This window comes from Notolepis coatsorum (genome assembly GCF_963971535.1).
Source record: "Notolepis coatsorum genome assembly, chromosome: 18".
Classification (NCBI taxonomy): domain Eukaryota; kingdom Metazoa; phylum Chordata; class Actinopteri; order Aulopiformes; family Paralepididae; genus Notolepis; species Notolepis coatsorum.
Window position 1 is genome coordinate 39,255,487 of NC_140182.1, and position 21,305 is coordinate 39,276,791.

General features: G+C 43.4%; 2 protein-coding genes across 2 annotated transcripts; one reads left to right on the forward strand and one right to left on the reverse strand.

The window, feature by feature from the left end:
- Positions 1-193: 193 nt before the first annotated feature.
- duox2 (dual oxidase 2) lies at positions 194-4,787 on the forward strand. The gene is made up of 8 exons (XM_084334607.1): positions 194-208; positions 646-818; positions 1,005-1,062; positions 1,405-1,539; positions 1,919-2,129; positions 2,653-2,867; positions 3,473-3,660; positions 4,271-4,787. The coding sequence occupies exons 2-8, from the start codon at positions 672-674 to the stop codon at positions 4,298-4,300; spliced, it is 984 nt and encodes a 327-aa protein (XP_084190733.1). The 5' UTR covers positions 194-208; positions 646-671; the 3' UTR covers positions 4,301-4,787.
- Positions 4,788-5,589: 802 nt separating this feature from the next.
- apba2a (amyloid beta (A4) precursor protein-binding, family A, member 2a) lies at positions 5,590-21,069 on the reverse strand (the record flags this gene model as incomplete). The annotated part of the gene is made up of 11 exons (XM_084335163.1): positions 5,590-5,743; positions 8,597-8,737; positions 10,158-10,277; positions 11,869-12,081; positions 12,383-12,562; positions 13,087-13,272; positions 16,964-17,050; positions 17,334-17,479; positions 17,562-17,601; positions 18,778-18,876; positions 19,069-21,069. 11 exons carry the CDS (start codon positions 21,067-21,069, stop codon positions 5,672-5,674), a joined length of 3,285 nt encoding a protein of 1,094 aa, XP_084191289.1. The 3' UTR covers positions 5,590-5,671.
- Positions 21,070-21,305: the final 236 nt, after the last annotated feature.

A 21,305-nucleotide genomic window follows, 5' to 3' on the forward strand; every position in this document is an offset into this window, starting at 1 on the left:
AAGTAACGCAGAAACTTTAATGTGGCCAATGTTGCCTTTGTGGAAATGGTCATCATTTCTGGCTCACACCTCCTTTTCGAAAGGATACCAATCAATGCATCCTCCTCCCAAGTCACACAACACCACGAGTATAAAAGAAGTGTATGTCCCCTTCTACATTCTCACTTTAGTTTGCACACCTCTGCACCCCTGCTCTCTCGGCCTGCAGGTAAGAAAAGGTATACCTTGCTATTTACAGTTTTGCACGTTTTATTTGGGGGCTTTTGACTGTTGAACCCATCGGGACTATTGGAAGTCAATCATTTAATTTAAAATGTTTTCACTTTTCACATCAGTCCGTTGACCTCATAGCCTATATCCAGTATTAATTTCCTATTTAAATTGCCACCCGACTGCACATAATGCTCTACCATTACCATCTACCATTCTCGTCGTGTCGATTTGTAATTACTTGCATGCTCGTCAAGTGAAATGTTTTAGCCGTTCTCCAGACATTGGTGTTATTTGAAGCTTTCTTTCTGCACACTGGTTCTAAAGTGGCATCCCCCTTCTATATACCAGGAGCAAGCACTAATATCTGTGGATCTAGTAACCGAGAGCCCCGGCTGCTAACACTGTCCTCTCTGTCACACTGTCTGCTCACAGCTACACACCTGGGATCACGAGGAAAGATGACTTTCTACGATGACATTTACCCATTCTACCCATTACAAAGGACCTCCTTCATCTTTAGTACCCAACTGCTTGCCATTATTCTTGTGTTCCTTGTGCTGGCGGCCAGCTTCCTTCTCATCCTGCCAGGAATACGCGGCAAGTCGGTAAGTGCACCACCACCGGATAACCCTCACTGTACATGTCTCGTATTACCCTATGAGAGTTGTTGTCCTCATCTGCGTTTGACCGGGAGGCCTTCATTAAACACGTGTGATTATGAATTGAAAAGGTGTAACTGCGTGATGTTTTATGCGTCTTATCTCACCTGCTGCTTTCACCTTCTTTATCAGAGGCTGCTGTGGACGTTTCGAATCATCATCAGTTTATTCATCGGCGTTGTAATAGTCGGTGAGTTTGAAACCTATCATCTGATATCATGAAATTAACCTTTTCAGCGGCTGCGGTCACAGTGGCTGTAGACACAGAACCAAGCATTTCACTGTAATGTACTGTACATGTACTTTATATGTGACAAATCAAACAAAACGTGAACTTGAAAACACACCATATGGTATAATGTCTTATCAGCAGAAATATTTTTTTGGAATTGGCTGACAGACACGTGGCTGGTGTGAATTCCAAACCCTCTCTTGTAGTTAATATTGAATTACAGTTTATGCAATGGTTTGGTTTCCCTTTTGATGTCATTGTCACGGGTCAGTGCGTCACAAGTTTGTACTGTCCCTCCAGCGCTGAACTTCACTAATGACTGGGCAGAAGCCAGGGCGACCACTAATGCCACCTACAAGTCCTTCAGCAGCGCTGTGGTCAACGCTGAGGTCGGCCTGCATGTCGGACTGTACGGCATCAATGTCACACTCAAAGGTGAGTCACTTTCTCTGTAGTGCAGAGGATTTACACACCAGCCATTATGTGTCTTGTATACACCTGTATTGTGTAGCCAAGACCCTTTTTCAATGTTTTAAAAATGTCTCTAATTTATTTCCCATTTAACATGACAGTACTAGTGCTGTCATAGTACTAACGATCATTTTTATTGAATCATACCGTACCATAATAATAATAATGATAATAATAATAAACGTTATTTGTATTGCACCTTTCATACAAGAATTACAGCAAAAAGTGGTTCACAGCAGTAAAATATTATGTCAATAGTAAATAGTTTTATGTTAAAACACGTCCATTCACTCGATGAATGTATAATGGTCATGCATTGACTCATCTCTCTGCTGTCACTCAGGGAACCCTGTGATGCAACTCAACGAGACCATCGACTACAATGAGATGTTCAAATGGCAGGACACCATCGAAGAGGAGGCCTACGAGGAGGCCTTGGCGAAGGGATTACCCAACCCCATCCTGTACATCGCTGAGAAATTCACCCGCCAAAGCACGTGTGGCCTCATCTTTCAATACAGATACTCTGGAAGATACGCCTCAGCCACCCTTTGGTAATAACAATAACATGTTCATAATATCAATATTTTCATATGAGGATATTAAAGGAGCAATAGGCGGCCATTGATTTTTGGCCAGAACTTGGAAATATTTATATTTAAACCCAATCAGGATGCCTCCAAAGCCACATCCCGCTAGGTGACTAGCAGGCAGCTATGGTAGCAGGAGGCCTTTGTGTACACGCGCAACTGTCATGCGTATAACAGGTTGTCACTAGAGGGTTTGATAGACAGCTCACTCGTTCCAATCATTTGACTTAGTCGTTAGTTTGATTGGATGCCGTTGTTTAGCTCCGGCCCCTTATCATTTCGATCAAACGTCTTTTTATTTATTTTGTACTATCGATTACTGTCGAGATATAATAAGAAATATAAAATTTTGCCATGATCGGTGGCCACCTATTGATCCGTTAATACTCTCACATTGATGTACTGTGATATTTTCAACGTTGTGTTATTCAGTGGAATCTTGCTAACAGGTTTTCTAACGGCTGTGTGCACTCATGCTTCCAAACAGGACTGCGTTCTGTTGCTGGCTGGTGGCCAACATCCTGCTGTCCATGCCAGTGATCCTGTACGCCGGCTACATGGTGCTGGCCACGGCTGCCTTCGTCTTCTTCTCCATGGCCTCCTTCTCCACCATCATGAATCTGCCCAAATGTGTTTTCTCAATCGGAACCAGCTCCTTTGAGACAGAGTACAGCCATTCGTTCTGGCTGGCGCTTGCTTTAGGTAAAGAGATTCTAGCTCACTCCTCCCGGCAGACAATACAGTATATTCCAAATACAATTAAAGGGTCACTTCCCCCCCCAAAAAACAATGCTGATTTTATTTTGCACATAATCTCACACACATCCAAAAACTCCTAAATGTTTTTACAGTTATTGAGAGTGAATGAGTTTGAATATGGCCACCAGTGAATATGGCCAGCAACAGCTCCATGGAATGATAAGGTAGCAGTCCCTATAAGACAAGGTATTGCTATTTTTTCATCTACATAATTTCATGGTGCTGTAATTAACATAACACAAGGATTCAATATCCCCGATGACATCACTGGTGGCCATATTCAAACAAATTTACTCTCAATGAGTGTCAAACAAAATTAATGTGTGCAAAACTGTTTAGAGTTTTTGGATGTGTGTAAGATTATGTGCAAAATAAATCGGTATTGTTTTTTGGTGAAGTGCCCCTTTAACTACAGATCTGTATGTGATGTTACTGTTACATTTAATACAATAACACTCCTTTGAGGTTTCTTCTTTAAATATGCATGTACACACCATATAAACATGGGATCATTGATATTAATCAGAATGGTTGTATATTTTGTTCAGGTGTGCTGTGCACCGTCATCGGCTTCCTGCTGGTGTTCTTAGACTGGATGATCCCTGAGAAAATGAGGGAAGCTTTCAGTGGCGTCGATGGTTGCGATGAAGATGATGAAGACTGCCATGGGAAGGGGTACCTGAATGCTAATTTCCTAGAAGGAGTGACGACGGCACCTTTATCAATCATCACGACCGTAAGTGGCTGACATTTAAAGGGCAGTGCTACTATTTTTGGCGTATGGATCATAGTTGCATATATAGCCGCTGCAGGTGTCCACCTTTTGACTGCTTGTATGAAATGGTGCCACAGCATCGCCTCTCACCCGAAATGATTTATTTGGCAAATTCTAAATGTGGCCATTAGCAATCAGAAAGCATAAAGAATGGCCTGGCAGTGACGTCTCTAAGAGATATGTATTTTCTGTTGCAGGGGACCTATTTCAAGCCCAACATACATTTTGGATCCGCACACTTTTTAAGTGATACATTCATTAATCAATATTTTTTTGTGGGAAAAGCAATACTTTTATTCCGCACCTTTCGAAAAGCTGTGGATGTACTAAAAAAGAAAAGATTACGCTACATACAAATGTTATCCATAAAACCTTTAACATATCTCATGCAAAAACATTCCCTATGTGATGACGATTCTGATGACCGGGAGGCTAGCCGCTCCGTTGAGTCATAACGGGAGTGTAATTTGACATGTACTGCATGGAGCGGCTTGTACTGCATGGAGATTATGAGATTTTAACACAACTGAAAATAATGATCTCACATTTTCTTTATTTTGTGTGTTTTCAGGGAAAGATACAGGAAAAGATACCAGTATGAAATCCACCCAGGCCTCCCCTCAAGGCAGCTTCTCCGGCCAATACTTGAAAATATTTTTGCTGAATGTGTTAGAGAATGTCTCAATGGTTCACATGAGTAGCATCTATCTGTGTGAACCTGTGTGTGTGTGTGTGTGTGTGTGTGTGTGTGTGTGTGTGTGTGTGTGTGTGCGCGTGCATGTGTGTGTGATAATGTAATGTATATAATAGAGTACTTTAACATTTTGTAATGTTTCCTACAAAATGGTTTCAGTAGGGAATTTTTTTTAATATAATGTATGGGATCCATACAATCACTGCTTACTGACGGTTCTTCACTGTTAATCTCCATCCTTTATTAAAATGGAGAACCGGGTGAAGTACGAGAGATGTTAATAGCATACATGACCTTGAGTACTGTAGCCTATTCAGGTAAAGCCAAATATGCAGAATGCCATGTTGAATCCGTGTGTTCTTACATGTTCTGAGCTTCCCAGCAAGGCTCTCTGTTTAACCCACACGTGATCCTCGCTGCACAACTCTCTGAAGTCTCAATAACTGTGAAAATCTGAAAGGATGAATGCCATTCTGCTCTGCAAGAATAAAAACTGGTTATTCTCAAAATACAACGTGTTCTACAGTTTTTGCAACTGTACCTCCTATATAAAATGAGAAATGAGCGACATCAAGCTTTTCACCAGTGACAGTTGTATTCTTAGTGTTGGATAATACATTCATTTAGCAATATACAATTTGATACATTCTGACACCGTATGGTAGAGGTGATGATCACCGGTATGTCTTCTTGGGAGTACATATACATGTTGCAGTAGTATCTTTGGCCTTCAGTGTCCCCATAATACTCAATAATGTCCCTCAAAGCCATCCAGCATATTCGTCTTCTTTTAATACTTAAGGTTTTGTCATGTCAGATTGAAAATGAACACCTGCTCCGTAATGCTTCATAATAAGTTACTGTATATTAATAAGCAACATGCATATAGGAATAATATGGCCTTTCCCCCCACGTGTAAACCAAACTATTTACAGTACGGTATTACATTCTTGAACTCCCGTACACATTATAAAAAATGGGTAAATAAAAAATAAATGTACTATTTTGTCTCTTCATAGGAAAATAATCATGACCTTATATTTACTCCTCTTCCATACCAGAAACTGACGCAGGGTCCTATATAGACGGCTTAGTCGCCCCGTGAGGCCGTTGTTATGACGATGTGATTCCAGATAGATGCCTGAAATGAGACCAGCATGTTCCCTTTAAGCGTTTGTAACAAGGAGGGCCAAAAAAGAAAATGATAGAAAAATAAATGTTCCTTATGTCACCGAGCCTCCTGACTAGACATGCAGAACTACAGCGTCCATGCAGACTCTAAATGTAGACCGGTGTCTCTTGTCCAGTTAGGAGTCTGAACATTACCGCAGGCATGGTCTTCATGTTGATCTGGCAAGGAGAGAGAAAAGTACTTAGTTAGGAACGATTACATCGTCGAGTTCTGTGCCCAAAATCTCAAACGCTGCCCTCTCTTCTCGATCCTCCAATCGCAACCGCTGCTTTCCTCGGACAGCAATAGTTGTGATTGAAGGATCAAGTAAGGAGGTTCGGGTTTGAGATTAGGTTAATTACCTTGTCATATCGGTGTAGATTTTGGGTCCATTAATGACAAATATGGATAACGCTTTACTTTCAGGGGCCCACAAATAACGATTGAGTACCTAAGAAGGAATGAGGAACTATTAAGTCAAGGAAGGAACAAGTATTATTTAACTGCTAAGCAGGTAGAAAATGAGGATTGGGTCAAATGCGTAGTTCTTTACTGAACGTGTCACTGCGAAGCGAAGTACTAGAAGGATTTCCCTGCACTGAGACATCAGGTGTGACACTGATGGTTTATCAGTCAACGTGTAGTTCCTCATTAAGGACATTTTTGTTTTCTAAGCAGATATATACTCCGAACTATTTTTTGCGAACCACTGCTGCCTGGGCGCAGTGATTTTATCACCTCAAAAGCCCTGTTTTTCAAAAAGCAACAGGGCTTTTGAGGTGAGGCTGTTCCCTAAGCCTAATGCATGCAGAGAAGAAAAAGGTATGTATCTGCTTGTCTAACTCCAGGGTAGATGGCAAATAAGCTAATCTCCCAAAAAGTTGGCGTGTTCCTTTAAGGTACTTAGGGAGGCCTAGAGGTAAAGAGGCCGGCCAGCAACAGAAATGTTGCTGGTTCACTGAAGGGTGGCTGGTGCTACATCTACGGTGCCCACCATCTCTTTGAGCAAAGCACTGAAGCCGACCCTGCGCCAGTGGCGGCCCGTGGGTGCTTCGCCACTAGGGGCGCTATACCAAACATTTTGCAAACATGTACAGTACCACGCAACAGACTCATGGCAAGACGTGAGCGATTCGACTCACGCTCACGGCAATGAATCGGCTCTTATGAACGACTCGCTCAGCTGTTACTACAACAACACACAACCAGTCAAATAAAGTATAGTCTAGACTCTAATTCACAACTTGAAACACAATATATAAATAGAAAAGTTAGAAACAAAACTCGCCCCGTCTCCAAACACAGGCAGATCTCTCCCTCTCTCCTTCTCTCTCTCACACACAGCGCGACGTGGAATCGATTCGTTACACAATCAGACCTATTATATACCAAGAATAACTTCAGTATGAGTACAGGGCTGTACACATATTTTGCATATTGTTAAACGAGCCAAGGCTAGCTATTAAACTATCGATATGAATCGAAAATCTGGGACCCTGATGTAAACAAGACAAACGTCTTTCTCTGGTCTGCATCCCCTTAACAATTGTGTGTATTGAGCCGTACTGTATTGTACCCATTCTGCAATCTGTTAATAAAGTTCTCATTCATTCATTCATTCATTCAAACATAGACGATATTGAACAAGCCATAATCCACATATTTTCAATCCAAACGCGAGAGAGAGAGAGAGAGAGAGAGACACTCACTGTTTAGTTGACACGTCCAGGGCAGGAGGGCTTGCCTTGATAAAGTAGTGTATCACTGTTGATGTATTCCAGACCACTGTCCACTGTGTCCAGACTGCATCCGCCATATAGCTTGTTAGCCAAGTGTTAGCTTGTTAGCAGCACCACACAACAGTCACAAGTACTTCATTCCTTTGTCCATTTCCGCTCGAACAGACTGCAAACTACCTGGCGTTCTATCGCCATGCTCTAAGACAAACTCTAACCATAACCAACTTTGAAAGAGTGCCTAAGCTTAACAGTCTAAAGAACTTGCAGTCACGGCACGCTCTAAGACAAACAACCTAGGACCAACCTAGGAACCAACCTAGCCGGAATAAGCTAGAATTGGAACATTAGAAATTGGATTCGGCCAATCAGAGATCGTCTCTGTGAAATTCTGCTACGGAAAAAAATACTGGCGTCGGCCAATCAGAGAGCGTCTCCGCGAAATGCGGCTACAGAAATTCTTGACACTACTGGCTAGACCGCTTCAAATCGCGCCCGGATTCCAACATAATAGTCATATTTCAACGCACAACGCGTTATGCACTGATTGGCTGTGACGGATACAGCGATCAAACTGTGACGCGCACTCAGAGCGCTATCGCGTCTAGCCCGGGCCGAGAAATACGAAAAAATAAAAAAAATTAAAAAACGTGATGTCACTTCCTGCTCAGGAAAACGAGTGTTTTTTTATTTGAGATAATAACGTTATATTGTGCATTGGAAATACAAACATACTTAAAATGAGTAAATATTATTCATTTTAAACATGTTTATATTATTTATAGGGCTATAAAACTAAAAACTAAAACGTTTTATTTTCTTCTTCTGTGATTTAACAGCAGGTGGGTCGGCGCCCTTGCGCCCCTAGTGGCAGAGCCGCCACTGCCCTGCGCTCTGACCTCTCTGATTAAATGCATATGTGTGGGGGACTGTGTGTGTAACTAGGAGGGATATGAGGACTGTGTGTGTAACTAGGAGGGATATGAGGACTGTGTGTGTGTAACTAGGAGGGATATGAGGACTGTGTGTGTGTAACTAGGAGGGATATGAGGACTGTGTGTGTGTGTGTAACTAGGAGGGATATGAGGACTGTGTGTATGTGTAACTAGGAGGGATATGAGGACTGTGTGTGTAACTAGGAGGGATATGAGGACTGTGTATGTGTAACTAAGACACATTTTAATTGCCTTGTGTACATAATAAAGTAATCTTCTTCATCTAGTTCCAAGGTACTTAATCATTATTATTGTGCTCCCTAAAAGTAAAGTGTTAGTAAAACGACTCCCAGGGTCTTACCTCCCCCACTGAAACGGATAAGGTTTGGACAATCTTCTCGTGTGCCATAGCGACCACGCTCTGGCCGTTGATTTCAATGATCCTGTGGCCGACCCTGACTCCCCCGCGCTCGGCGATGCCGCCCCGCATCAGACTGCAGATCTGAGAGAGAACGGATCACTCAGTGAGTCCAGTGGCGTCACGTTCAAGTGACCATAATGAAATGTGAGTTTCTCGTCACGATACACTCTGACACCGTATGGTAGAGGTGATGCTCACCAGTGGTGGAGGAAGTACACGGTTCCTTTACTTAAGTAGAAATAGAAATGCCCAGATAAATGAGTACTCTGGTCAAAGTAAAATTCCTCCATTCAAAAACCTATTTAAGTAAAAGTAGAGAAATATTTTATATTGAATGTAAGTATCAAAAGTAAAAGTAGGCGTTCTACACAATGTTTGTGTATTACAGTGCTTGGGAGCATTTATTCCTCTAACCCTTGACCTCTAAAGGTTAAAGTGGTATGTGGTCCAGTTATGCTGCTCTGATTAAAGGTTATGTTAAAGTGGTATGTGGTCCAGTTATGCTGCTCTGATTATGTTCAACAGCTCTGAACTTGGCAGGCTTCAAATGTGAAAGTACATAATCTTCAGCAATTATTGCCATGTTTTTGATGCAAAATCGTTTTCTTCAAAATAACTAGTAGCTGATGGGTTCAGATAAACGTAGTGGAGTAAAAAGTACAATATTTTCTTTGAAATGTAGTGGTGTAAAAGTACAAGTACCTTCAAATTACAAAAGTACAGTACTTGAGTAAAAAATACGTAGTTACTTTCCACCACTGATTATCACCTCTACGGTACCATCACAGTACCATCAAGGTGTGATAACCATTGGTACCTACCTGTATATATATATAAAGCCCTACTTGGTAAATTACCAGCTTATATCTCATCTATGTTGCAATGGAATACTGGTGCGCATGTGACGCAATCCAGTGACTGTCTGGTTCTTTAGGCACCATGAACTTGGAAACACTTGTTGATGCAGCTGTTGCCCTTACAAACTCTTGAATCTCTTGCAAACTGACCTAAAATGTAGTATACTTTTGTCTCACTAGGGCGCTTTAGATTATTAATAAACAACAGAACATTGTCAACTTGTAATTGTTTTCCATGACCTGCTCCTGTCTCATTGTCTCATTTATTTGTACTATATTGTTGTGTTTTTTAATGTATGACTGCTCTTGTTTTTACATTTTACTTTACTTTACTTATTGAATGTTCTGTCATTTGTGATGCTACTGTGTCACTCACTGTGTAAATCACTGAAAATGACTCCCAAGGTAAAATAAAATACAAATAAATAAATAAAAATGTGGGGGGGTTCACTAGAATACCAGAATAAAAAAGAAATTAAGAACAGCAATTATTCAGAAAGAAATCAGTTTCGGACTATATACAGACAGTATCATGTAATATTCTCTGAGGTGATGGCTGACTATAATTGTGGTGCTTAAGCATATGTTAAAATGTTATTCTGGTGGGAGAAACACCTAGTATGGACTAGGTTGATGTTACTCACGATGCCGTTCTGAACACTGAAGCCCAGCTGGAACTTGAGGTCCGGTCGTTTGATCAGGACGGTTGTGACGGGAGGGCAGCTTACGATACTCAGCTTCACCGTCACCTGGTTCTTCAGACCCTGAAACCACCATTAATGACACAACAAACAGCTCATGCTTGTTCTTATGCTTATTTCTTTATTGTGATTTGTACTTGTTTTGATCTGTCGCAACTTGGCCCTTCAAACAAGGTGCATGAACTGGAGAAAGCAACTCGTTGAAGGCCGATGGATGTTCTAAAAATAATGTTCTTTATTCATACAATTAAAACCAATGCGTTTCGGCAACATGCCATGTTCTATTTTCTTTCTAGTTCCAGGACCTTGGTTGAAGGACCAAGTTGCGACAGTTATTTAGTTTCTCTTGTACTTGTTTGGAATACTGGTATCTATTTGTCTGACTGTGGAGAAGATGGTATGGATTTTCCACAATGTTGGCTTGTTCCTTTAAAATGTAGATAATTCCTTTAATATGATCCCTACCTTGATGATTCCTTTAATATGTTCCCTACCTTGATGATTCCTTAAATATGTTCCCTACCTTGATGATTCCTTTAATATGTTCCCTACCTTGATGATTCCTTTAATATGTTCCCTACCTTGATGATTCCTTAAATATGTTCCCTACCTTGATGATTCCTTTAATATGTTCCCTACCTTGATGATTCCTTTAATATGTTCCCTACCTTGATGATTCCTTTAATATGTTCCCTACCTTGATGATTCCTTTAATATGTTCCCTACCTTGATGATTCCTTAAATATGTTCCCTACCTTGATGATTCCTTTAATATGTTCCCTACCTTGATGATTCCTTTAATATGTTCCCTACCTTGATGATTCCTTTAATATGTTCCCTCCCTTGATGATTCCTTCAGTATGTTCCCGACCTTGATGATTCCTTCAGTATGTTCCCGACCTTGATGATTCCTTCAGTATGTTCCCGACCTTGATGATTCCTTCAGTATGTTCCCTACCTTGATGATTCCTTCAGTATGTTCCCTACCTTGATGATTCCTTCAGTATGTTCCCTACCTTGATGATTCCTTCAGTATGTTCCCGACCTTGATGATTCCTTCAGTATGTTCCCTACCTTGATGATTCCTTCAGTATGTTCCCTACCTTGATGATTCCTTCAGTATGTTCCCTACCTTGATGATTCCTTCAGTATGTTCCCGACCTTGATGATTCCTTCAGTATGTTCCCTACCTTGATGATTCCTTCAGTATGTTCCCTACTTTGATGATTCCTTCAGTATGTTCCCTACCTTGATGATTCCTTCAGTATGTTCCCTACCTTGATGATTCCTTCAGTATGTTCCCTACCTTGATGATTCCTTCAGTATGTTCCCTACCTTGATGATTCCTTCAGTATGTTTCCTACCTTGATGATTCCTTCAGTATGTTTCCTACCTTGATGATTCCTTCAGTATGTTCCCTACCTTGATGATTCCTTCAGTATGTTCCCTACCTTGATGATTCCTTCAGTATGTTCCTTCCCTTGGTGATTCCTTCAGTATGTTCCCTACCTTGATGATTCCTTCAGTATGTTCCCTACCTTGATGATTCCTTCAGTATGTTCCTTCCCTTGGTGATTCCTTCAGTATGTTCCCTACCTTGATGATTCCTTCAGTATGTTCCTTCCCTTGGTGATTCCTTCAGTATGTTCCCTACCTTGATGATGCCCTGGCAGGTGGCCAGAGGAAGTCCCACCAGGCTGGTGTCGTTGATGGACATGATCTGGTCTCCGACACTGAGCCTCCCAGAGCGAGCAGCAGGGCCGCTGTTCAGCATGTTAGCCAGGATGACGGTGGGCAGGATGGAGCCCCAGCCAGACTCCACTATCACCACACCAAGACTCTCTCCTTTCTGCTTCTCCACATACAGCTGGGAGAGAGGGGGGGGGGGTGGGGGTTAAAAGGACAACGCTGCTTATTTAGATCCTATTTTTCTATCATATCGTGGTACAACCAAAATATAATTTGGACCACCACTAAGTGAGTTGTGTTTTCTTTTAACGTACGTTAACCGTCTGTAGGGTGGTAGTGAAAGGTTAACCGTCTGTAGTGCGGTAGTGAAAGGTTAACCTTCTGTAGTGTGGTAGTGAAAGGGATAATCAATCTTGTTTGTAGAAATGCGTACATTGGTCATCCGTCAAACCCCTGCATCACAAAAGAAAGTCACGCACCTCTTTACAGTTGTCTGAGTTGGAGAAATGGATGAGGTCATCGTTGTACATTTCTTGGGAGTTGATGATGTCACTGTACTGCTTCTGACTCAAGTCCTTAGGGTTGATCCCATTGGCTCGGAGGAATTCTCTGTAGGCCACACTGAAAGCTTGGCCGATGGACTGTGCAATGAGTTGTGCCTGCAGGGAGGAGGGGGGGGGGGGGGGGGGGTGCAGAGCAGAGAAGCTACTCCAGTTGCTAACAGCTCTATGTACCCTATGTACATATAACCATATGTTACTGGTACCATGTTGAAAACTGAACTTTCTAAACTCTCTTTAGTTAGTTTAGTTGTAAAGTATGTTTTAGATTAGATTAGATTAAAATGTATTGTCATTATACAGCACAAGTACAGTACAACGAAAAGACATGTATCTAACCAGAGTGCAAATGTTTGTATTGTAAAGTGCAATAGTAATATATAATGTACAGGTGATTAAACTGGATATAAAATTACTACTGAGTAATAGTGCTAATCAGACGTATAGTACAGTGTTAGTAGTATAGTATTAATAGTATTATTATGTACAGTGATACAGGTGTAAAGACACTATGGTAGTAGGTCATAATGACCAGCGGTATAACTAGTAAGAGTAGGTAAGGTATATAGTACAGATATAGATGTAGATATAGATATGTGTAATGTCGAGCACCCGGCACTCACGTCCTCCGACTCAAAGACGTAGCAGATCATCCTGTATTGACCCTTGCCGTCGCTGGAGGAGAGAGGGACCTCGGTGCAGTCCTGTGAGGTGGCCTGGGACATGCGCCTCCGCGCCATGAGGACCACGATGCTGCCGATGTCTGCGATGTAGGAGATGGTACGCAAGGCACTGTCCATCATTGTCTCCTATGCCAAAGACAAGAAACAACGACGTGTTAAAAATGCACTAGAGCACGTTTCGTCTCTAGGTGAAACTTATTAAAGAGGTTTTCTGGGTTCCCATAAATCCTATACGATGATGTCCACCCCAAAAAGATTTGTACCGTGACAGCTGTACACATAATATATTCATGGAAAATGACACTTTGAAATACCTCCTTGGACACATTCATGATTGATGTGTTAAGTGGGCCTGTTTTAAAATTGGGAGTGCATGTCTGCGTTTGCAGCAACACTGTCAGTCACTGTTCGGTTCGGAGTCGGTGGGAGCGGTGAGAACAAACTGCGTGAGGCTCCTGGGAGAGAGGCTCCTAACTAAGCATGAAGATAGCTATGGTTATTGTATCTGAAATGCCAAATAAATACACTTAATAATTTGATAACCTTTCTAGGAGACATTTGAAAGTGATAATACAGTTTGAGGGGAAAGTCCTCCTTAGAGCATATTTAAAGGATATTTCTGGTTATTTTCAAGCTAGATTTGAGTGTTTTTCTATCATCTAGCACAGTGGTTCTCAAACTACGGGTCACGACCCAAAGTGGGGTCGTGGGTAGGTGACAGTGGGGTCACGCATTGGCAAGTAATTTTTTTTATAAAAATAAAAATATATCACGATACATTAAGTGTGGGGTCACCAAAGAAAATCCTAAATAAAATGGGGTTGTGGTATAAAAAAGTTTGAGAACCCCTGATCTAGCATCACACTGTTTCATTCTGACAGACACGTCCTCAGTTGGACCACTATCACACCGGTGGGTTGGAGCCACACAAAGAAGGCTAAAATGTGCACGTTGTAATAAAAACAGGCTCCAGTATGTGCCAGGGTTCTCACCCGCACCAAGCCCTGGCAGCACATCACCCTCATCCACCTCCACTGGCTCCTGGTCAAGTATCTGTCTTCATATAAGATCCTCGTCCTGACATACAAATCCCTCCATGCCCCCCAATACCTATCTGACCTCCTACATCCCTCCCGGAGGCTGCGTTCCTCAGACACGAATCTGCTCTCCACCCCCCACACAACCGCCTACAAACCTTTGGGAACAGAGGTTTCAGCGTGGCGGCCCCCACCCTCTGGAACTCTCTCCTGGCTGAGATCCGTTCTGCCACATCCTTGGACTCCTGTCATTTATTGTTATTATTATTTATTTAGTTATGGGGAACAATAATAATAATTTATCCAATATGTTGAAGGGAAAATAATATGCGTAAAGGTAGCAGCGGTTAGTTTACTTCCTGTTTGGGCCGAGATGTTTGAGGGTGGAATGTCGTCCAACTCTCTGCTTAGGAGAGTGTGGCCTAAGGTCTATTCCTCCCCAGTAGTTGCTGTACTTTGCTGTTTTCTCATTTCATTGGGATCATCGTCCCAATCATGGGCCCTGTTTCTACTTTGGAGTGTTGTTGCCGCAGTACAAGCGATACAGAAGAAGCAGGAGAAAGAGAGAGAGAGAGAATCAGCAAAGTCAATGCATGTAAATGTTCATTACACGTATGTGAACAATGCTCTGACGCAGGTGGGAAGAGGAGGCTGTAACCGGATCAGGAGCGAGCGGTGCACTAAGTGGGACAGGGGCGTGTCCACGCAAGCCAAGCGTGTAACGGGCAATCTTTAATCTCAAAACATAGGTGTTCCACATTATACTCTGATTGATTGATTGATTGATTGATGTCTTTATTGAAGCAATAAAACAAGAATTGTGCAATACAATACAAAGAATATTGATCAAAAGGATAAAAACACAATAAAGCCTAAAGAGCTTGTTTCCCTTGTGGTCCTTGGTCAGGCTCAGGTTGAGTTTCCATTATAGGGCCTACTGTTCCAGATGTCTCTTTAAGGAGACAATCACGAGGATCTGCTCAGTGCAGGCGTAATTCTTGCAAAAGCCCTCAAATTCTCTGTTATGTGTCTTTTTTTGGTTGCCTTGTAAAGCGTCCTTGGGTTTCTTGAAAGGCGCTATATCAATCCAAGTTATTATTATTATTATCATTATTATTATTATTTTTTGTTTTATCCACTTTTTCTCCCATTTTCTATTTTTCTCCCATCCAAATTTCGTATCATCCAATTCAACCCTCCCCTGTCTCGAACGCCGTTTCTTACCTCCCACAAGCCGGCTGCAATGTGGACTAAGTCATACATAGCACAAGTCCCCTCCGATACTCGAGGGAACAGCAGTCGCATCTTTTCACCTGCGCGGCGCGATCTTTCAGCGTCAGGGGTCTGCGCTTTGGAGGGGCGCCGCCCCCATCGCTTCCTAATTCTACTGCGCAGGCGCACCAACCGACCTGTAGGAGTCGCTGTCCACAACGCCCGATCCCCACCCATCAGTTTCCCACCCCCTAATACTGCCAATGTGTATTAGTACGGACGACCAGCTAAACTGAAAGCAATGTGGAGCGCTGGGCTCGAACAGGCGAACCCAGCGTCTCCAGTATTCGTGGTGAGCGCCTTGCCCACTGCACCACGTAGCCGCCCTCATTATTATTATTAAAAGCATGAAACTGTGGTATTTTTGCTCACAGCCACCATACTTGCACAATGATGTAGCCCCCATGTGACGGGTCTCCTTGAACACACAGCCGGTGCCCTCTGACCCCTGTGGTGAAGCCACCCCTCTCCCAGTGAGCTGGTATCACAACATGTTAGAGCACGGAGCAGCTCACCAAGTGTTGTTCTTACCCTCTGAGCTCCTTCCAACCACAGAGTGAGTCACCGCTCTGATGTGTGTAGTATGTCAGAGAGGTCTCCTCACAGGGCACAACTTGTTTGCTCGGGAAGGAAAAGATACGCTATATAGATATGTTCTTCTGCACCAAAACCAAACTAAAGAACCCACGTTGCAACCCGACCGAGAACGTTGTGGATGGACTGGAACGCATGAGTCCTGCTGAGTGGGAAGCTGTGGGTGGATTCTGCCCCCTGCTGGTACCATGCTGTTATTAATTAATTAAATAATTGAATAAAGGGCCACTTCGCAGAGAAACAACACCGATTTAGTTTTGTACATGATCTCACACTAGGGTGACCAGATGCAAAAAGTCCAAAAGCAGGACAACAGTAAGATTTTGGTGGGACAGATAGATAATGTAACATTTTTTATTAGAATAACTCGTCTTCACCGAATAGATAAAGGTTAAATCAAAATAAATACAAATTAAATACAGAATTATATCTCTCCACATTCATCTTGGCACTGGCAGCCGGCTTGTTACCACCTAACATCTGTTTTAAATATTCAAACTTTATCACTTGACAGGAATGTCTTGTGTTCGATATATTTTTTTTTGCTTCGAAAAGAGGGACATCCTCTCAATATGTGGGACGCGGTCTCAAATGGTGGGACAGTACAACCAAAAGGGGGACACCTGGTCACCCTATCTCACACACATCCCAAGGCTCTAAACTGCTTTGCACACAGTTGGACAGCTATTGAGAGTAAATTAGTTTGAATATGGCCACCGGTGATGTCATCAGCGGATATTGGATGCTTGTTAATTACAGCTCAATGAAAAAAATAGAGACAAGGATCTCATCTACATCATTTCATTGAGCTGTAATTAACACAGCACAAGGATTCAGTGTCCTCTGATGACATCACATTCACTGGTGGCCATATTCAGATTGATTAACTCTTCATAACTCTTCAGTTTACAGACCTGTGTGTCTGCGTTCAGCACTTTGACAGCCTTGGTGGAGATGAAAAGGTCCACCTCAGTGACCATCTGAGAGTCTTCATCCTGGCTCTGAGAGGGGGGAGAGCGAGAGAGAGAGGACAAAAGATTCAAATGAATGAAAACATGAAATGGATGCAAACACCAGGGAGCCAAGCAGAAAGCTATGTGAGAGCTCCACCATGTGGTTGAAAGGTGTAACAACGCCCGGAAAGGAAAAACGCTTTACAGGGTTAACTCGGCAACAAACAACATACAGTAGGTCCAGTTTTGAAGTTAAAAAGCCTTGCTGATTCACTGAAAACAGTGGCATGGTTTACGATCCCTAAATAATCCCCCTAAATAAACCTTGTACCTTGATGCGGCTGACAGCCTCCTGGGCCTGTGACATGCGGATGGATTTGGACGGGTTCTTGTCGGACAGAACCTGAGTGCAGCCAAGGTAGTTAGCGGCAAAGATGATCCCGTCAATGAGGTCTTCTGGCTCACAGGGACCTGGGACTACACAGCAAACCAAACAGCCTTTGTTGTAAAAATGTCATAATACAATGTGAGTATTTACCAAATATTCTTAAATATTTACCATCCACAAAGCTGGGGAAAGAAGCTGTTTCCTGTGTTTTCTGGAAGAAAAATAAATGATTTAGACGTGTATTAGTGTTTGTTTACTCATATACAACAGTAATCATGATTTCAAGTCTATGGTACTAGTACTACAGTAAGTGAGAGGGTCAGGGGTCCCAACCTTTTTTGCCTGGTAGTCCCATATGGATGTTCCAAAATTCCTGTGACCTCACCATTTAAAATAACATGTTTAGACCCTACCAAGTACATGAAGAAAAAACTGTTCACACTCCCAGGAAGGAAGAAATCAGACTTCTGCTAAATGGTAAATGGCTGCATATATATATAGCAATTTTATCCAACACGCTTTACAATTTGTTCCTCACATTTTACCCATTCACTCACTGACGGCAGAAGCAACCATGCAAGGTGCCAACCTGCTCATCGGGAGCAATTAGGGGTTAAGTGTCTCGCTCAAGGACACTTCGACATGCTGCCCATGAGGAGTGGGAATCTAACAGGGAACCTCAAGATTACCAGATGACTGCTCTACCTCCCGAGCCGCTGTCGCCCCGCTGCTAGTGAGATCGTCAACAACAAGAACTCAAGAACTATTAGGAATGTCTGACCACTAAGTGTGTCTGACTCTTAACCACCAAAACCTGCACGGACTACAACATATGACATATATCATACCAGTTAGGGTACCTTGCCTCTACTGCACCTTGTGTATAGGGTTTACTTTTACTCAGATTCAAATTCTTTATTGCCTATATTTATTGTGAGTAACATATAATATAACCTCATCTGCACCTTTGTTTACACTGTTTATTTTTCTCATATTTTTATATTCAGAGTCAATTATATTGTTTACACTGTTTATTTCGCTCATATTTTTATATTCAGATCTAGTTGTATTGCCTATATTTATGTCTTTCTACTATTACCCTGCCCCTGCCTGTACTCCCCCATGCTGCTATGATGCCTGGATGTCCCCAAGGAGATATAGGAGATAGAGGAATATCGTATCGTATCTTATCTTATCGTATCAGCTGTGTATTGGCTTCTGCTGCATTGCTCTCTCCATGGCCTATGTTGGTGTAGTTTTTTTATTTGAAAATGACAAATTCGTGAATTAGTTTCATTATAATTCGCATAGTGGCCCTAATCTCATATATAAGGTTTCTATAAGGTTGGGAAAGTCTGCACTATAGGCTATACGTATACGCCCTCACCTTGGGCGTGTTGTTGGTGTTACTGTCCTCTGGTGGACGAAGTTGTGGACATTGCTCTGGGACGTCCTCAGACATCCGTGTGGTCCCAGCTCGCTCCACCTGCTGAACCAAGTGGCGTTATATGTTCCTCATTAATCTATGTTGGAATGGGACCACATTCATCATCGTCAGCCATGTGTGGCATAACAAATCATCGTCAAGTCTTCATTCATTCTAAGTTAGAGAGCCAGAGTAGATTGTACAGACAAATGGACAAACACATGGCACAGGTGTCCTATTTGCGTCACATACCTGTACCTGGTGGTGCTTCTCCACCTGCCTCTGTCTCTCATCCAGAGGCTCCCTCTGCTGCTCTGGCTGATGAGCCGGCGATGGTTTGATAGCCCTGGCATGGCTCTCCTGCAGGCTGTGTAGAGGAGGAGCAGGTCTCGGAGCGGGGGGAGTCTCTCTGTGATGCTGGGTTTGTTGGGTGCGGGAGTGGTTCTGAGCGGAGTGGTTCTGAGCTTGGGTCTGACGAGGTGGCGGGGGAGGCTGTGGTCTACTGGAGCCAGACCTGGGTTTGGTCCATGGGGCCTGATTGCATTCCTTCGGCAGCATCTTTGGATGCAGGTCTGTACTACTGGGTCCTTTGATCTCAGAAGCTATTTGCTCTAGTATGTCCTCTCCTGTCCCCCTCCTCACTCGCCCACCGCCCTGCCTCTCCTTTGACCCCCTGTGAGAAGACTCACACCCTGACCTCTTACCGCCCGGCGGGACAGTACAGCTTCTCGCCACCAGGGCACCGTCTTCTCTAACTCTGTCATCTCCTCCCTTCCTAGCCCTCTCTTCCTCGTCGCCTTGATGAAGGACAGAGGTCTTCTCTTGAATTCTGTCATCAGTCTCCTCAACAAAGTCCTCTACAAATATGGCCCCATCCAACACCTCCTCTATCTCCTCATTCTCACTGTGGAAATACCTATCCGGCCTCTGGACTTCCTCTATCTCCTCATTCTCACTGTGGAAATACCTATCCGGCCTCTGGACTCCCTCTATCTCTTCACTCTCACCGTGGTAACATGCATCATGTTGCTGCACTTCCTCTATCTCCTCACTCTCACTGTGGTAACATGCATCATGTTGCTGCACTCCCTCTATCTCCTCACTCTCACCGTGGTAACATGCATCATGTTGCTGCACTCCCTCTATCTCCTCACTCTCACCGTGGTAACATGCATCATGTTGCTGCACTTCCTCTATCTCCTCACTCTCACTGTGGTAACATGCATCATGTTGCTGCACTTCCTCTATCTCCTCACTCTCACTGTGGTAACATGCATCATGTTGCTGCACTCCCTCTATCTCCTCACTGTCACCGTGGTAACATGCATCATGTTGCTGCACTTCCTCTATCTCCTCACTCTCACTGTGGTAACATGCATCATGTTGCTGCACTCCCTCTATCTCCTCACTCTCACTGTGGTAACATGCATCATGTTGCTGCACTCCCTCTATCTCCTCACTCTCACTGTGGTAACATGCATCATGTTGCTGGACTTCCTCTATCTCCTCACTCTCACCGTGGGAACATGCATCATGTTGCTGGACTTCCTCTATCTCTTCACTCTCACTGTGGTAACATGCATCATGTTGCTGGACTTCCTCTATCTCTTCACTCTCACTGTGGTAACATGCATCATGTTGCTGGACTTCCTCTATCTCCTCACTCTCGCTGTGGGAATACCCATCCTGCGACTGGACCTCCTCTATCTCCTCACTCTCGCTGTGGGAATACCCATCCTGGACCTCCTCTACCTCTGCCACCTGTCCAGCCCCTGCAGTGGGAACGGGGCGTGAGCTGCACCGACGGTCTGCCTGGTCCGCAGGGCTGCAGCCCCCCCCGGTGCTCTCTGCCGGGGGCTGTGCGCAGCTGTCGCCCTCTGAGCCGTAGTGGTTGTAGTAGCTCCCATCTGCTCTGCCCTCTCTGTCCACCTGCAGCGACCGGTCATAGTCCTGCTCCACGTCCGAGCCCACGTTGTCGTACTCGGAGCAGGTGTCCTCCTCCTCCTCTTCCTCCTCCATGTCCTCGGGACTGGGGTCACAGCTCGCAAAGTAGTGACTGGCAGAAACAGGAGGGCTCAGCTGCTCATTAGCGCCATCCTGGTCCTCGCTGCTGCAGTGGGGCTGATCAGACACTTCGTTCCTCAGACCTTTCTGTTCTTCCCTGCAGTCCTTTGCGAGTCCTGGACTAGGACAGGGTGGGTGGCTGGGCCCCAGTATTCTGGTTATAGTTCCTGGCCTCTTCCCATGAGCCATGGCTGGCCCTGTGAGCCCCCTGTATAGCCTCAGTCCTACAGAAAGTAAAAGAAAAAATACACTGGCCTAATTAGATTTTCTAGGTGTTTTACATTGTAAATATAGACAGCAACATAATCCAGTGAATGAAAAAGTAGCATTTAGGAAGAACACTAGACTTACATGTCTCTGCTGTCTCTTCTCTGACTACCATTAGTGTTTAGCCTAACAAGCAATAAAGGGTTGCTTAAATATCC

Bases quoted from the DNA above. Each gene is read 5' to 3' on its own strand.
- duox2 (XM_084334607.1), top strand. From the start codon at position 672: ATGACTTTCTACGATGACATTTACCCATTCTACCCATTACAAAGGACC. The intron at 1,063-1,404 runs GTGAGTTTGAAA...CTGTCCCTCCAG, and splicing joins CATCGGCGTTGTAATAGTCG to CGCTGAACTTCACTAATGAC. The intron at 2,130-2,652 runs GTAATAACAATA...GCTTCCAAACAG, and splicing joins TACGCCTCAGCCACCCTTTG to GACTGCGTTCTGTTGCTGGC.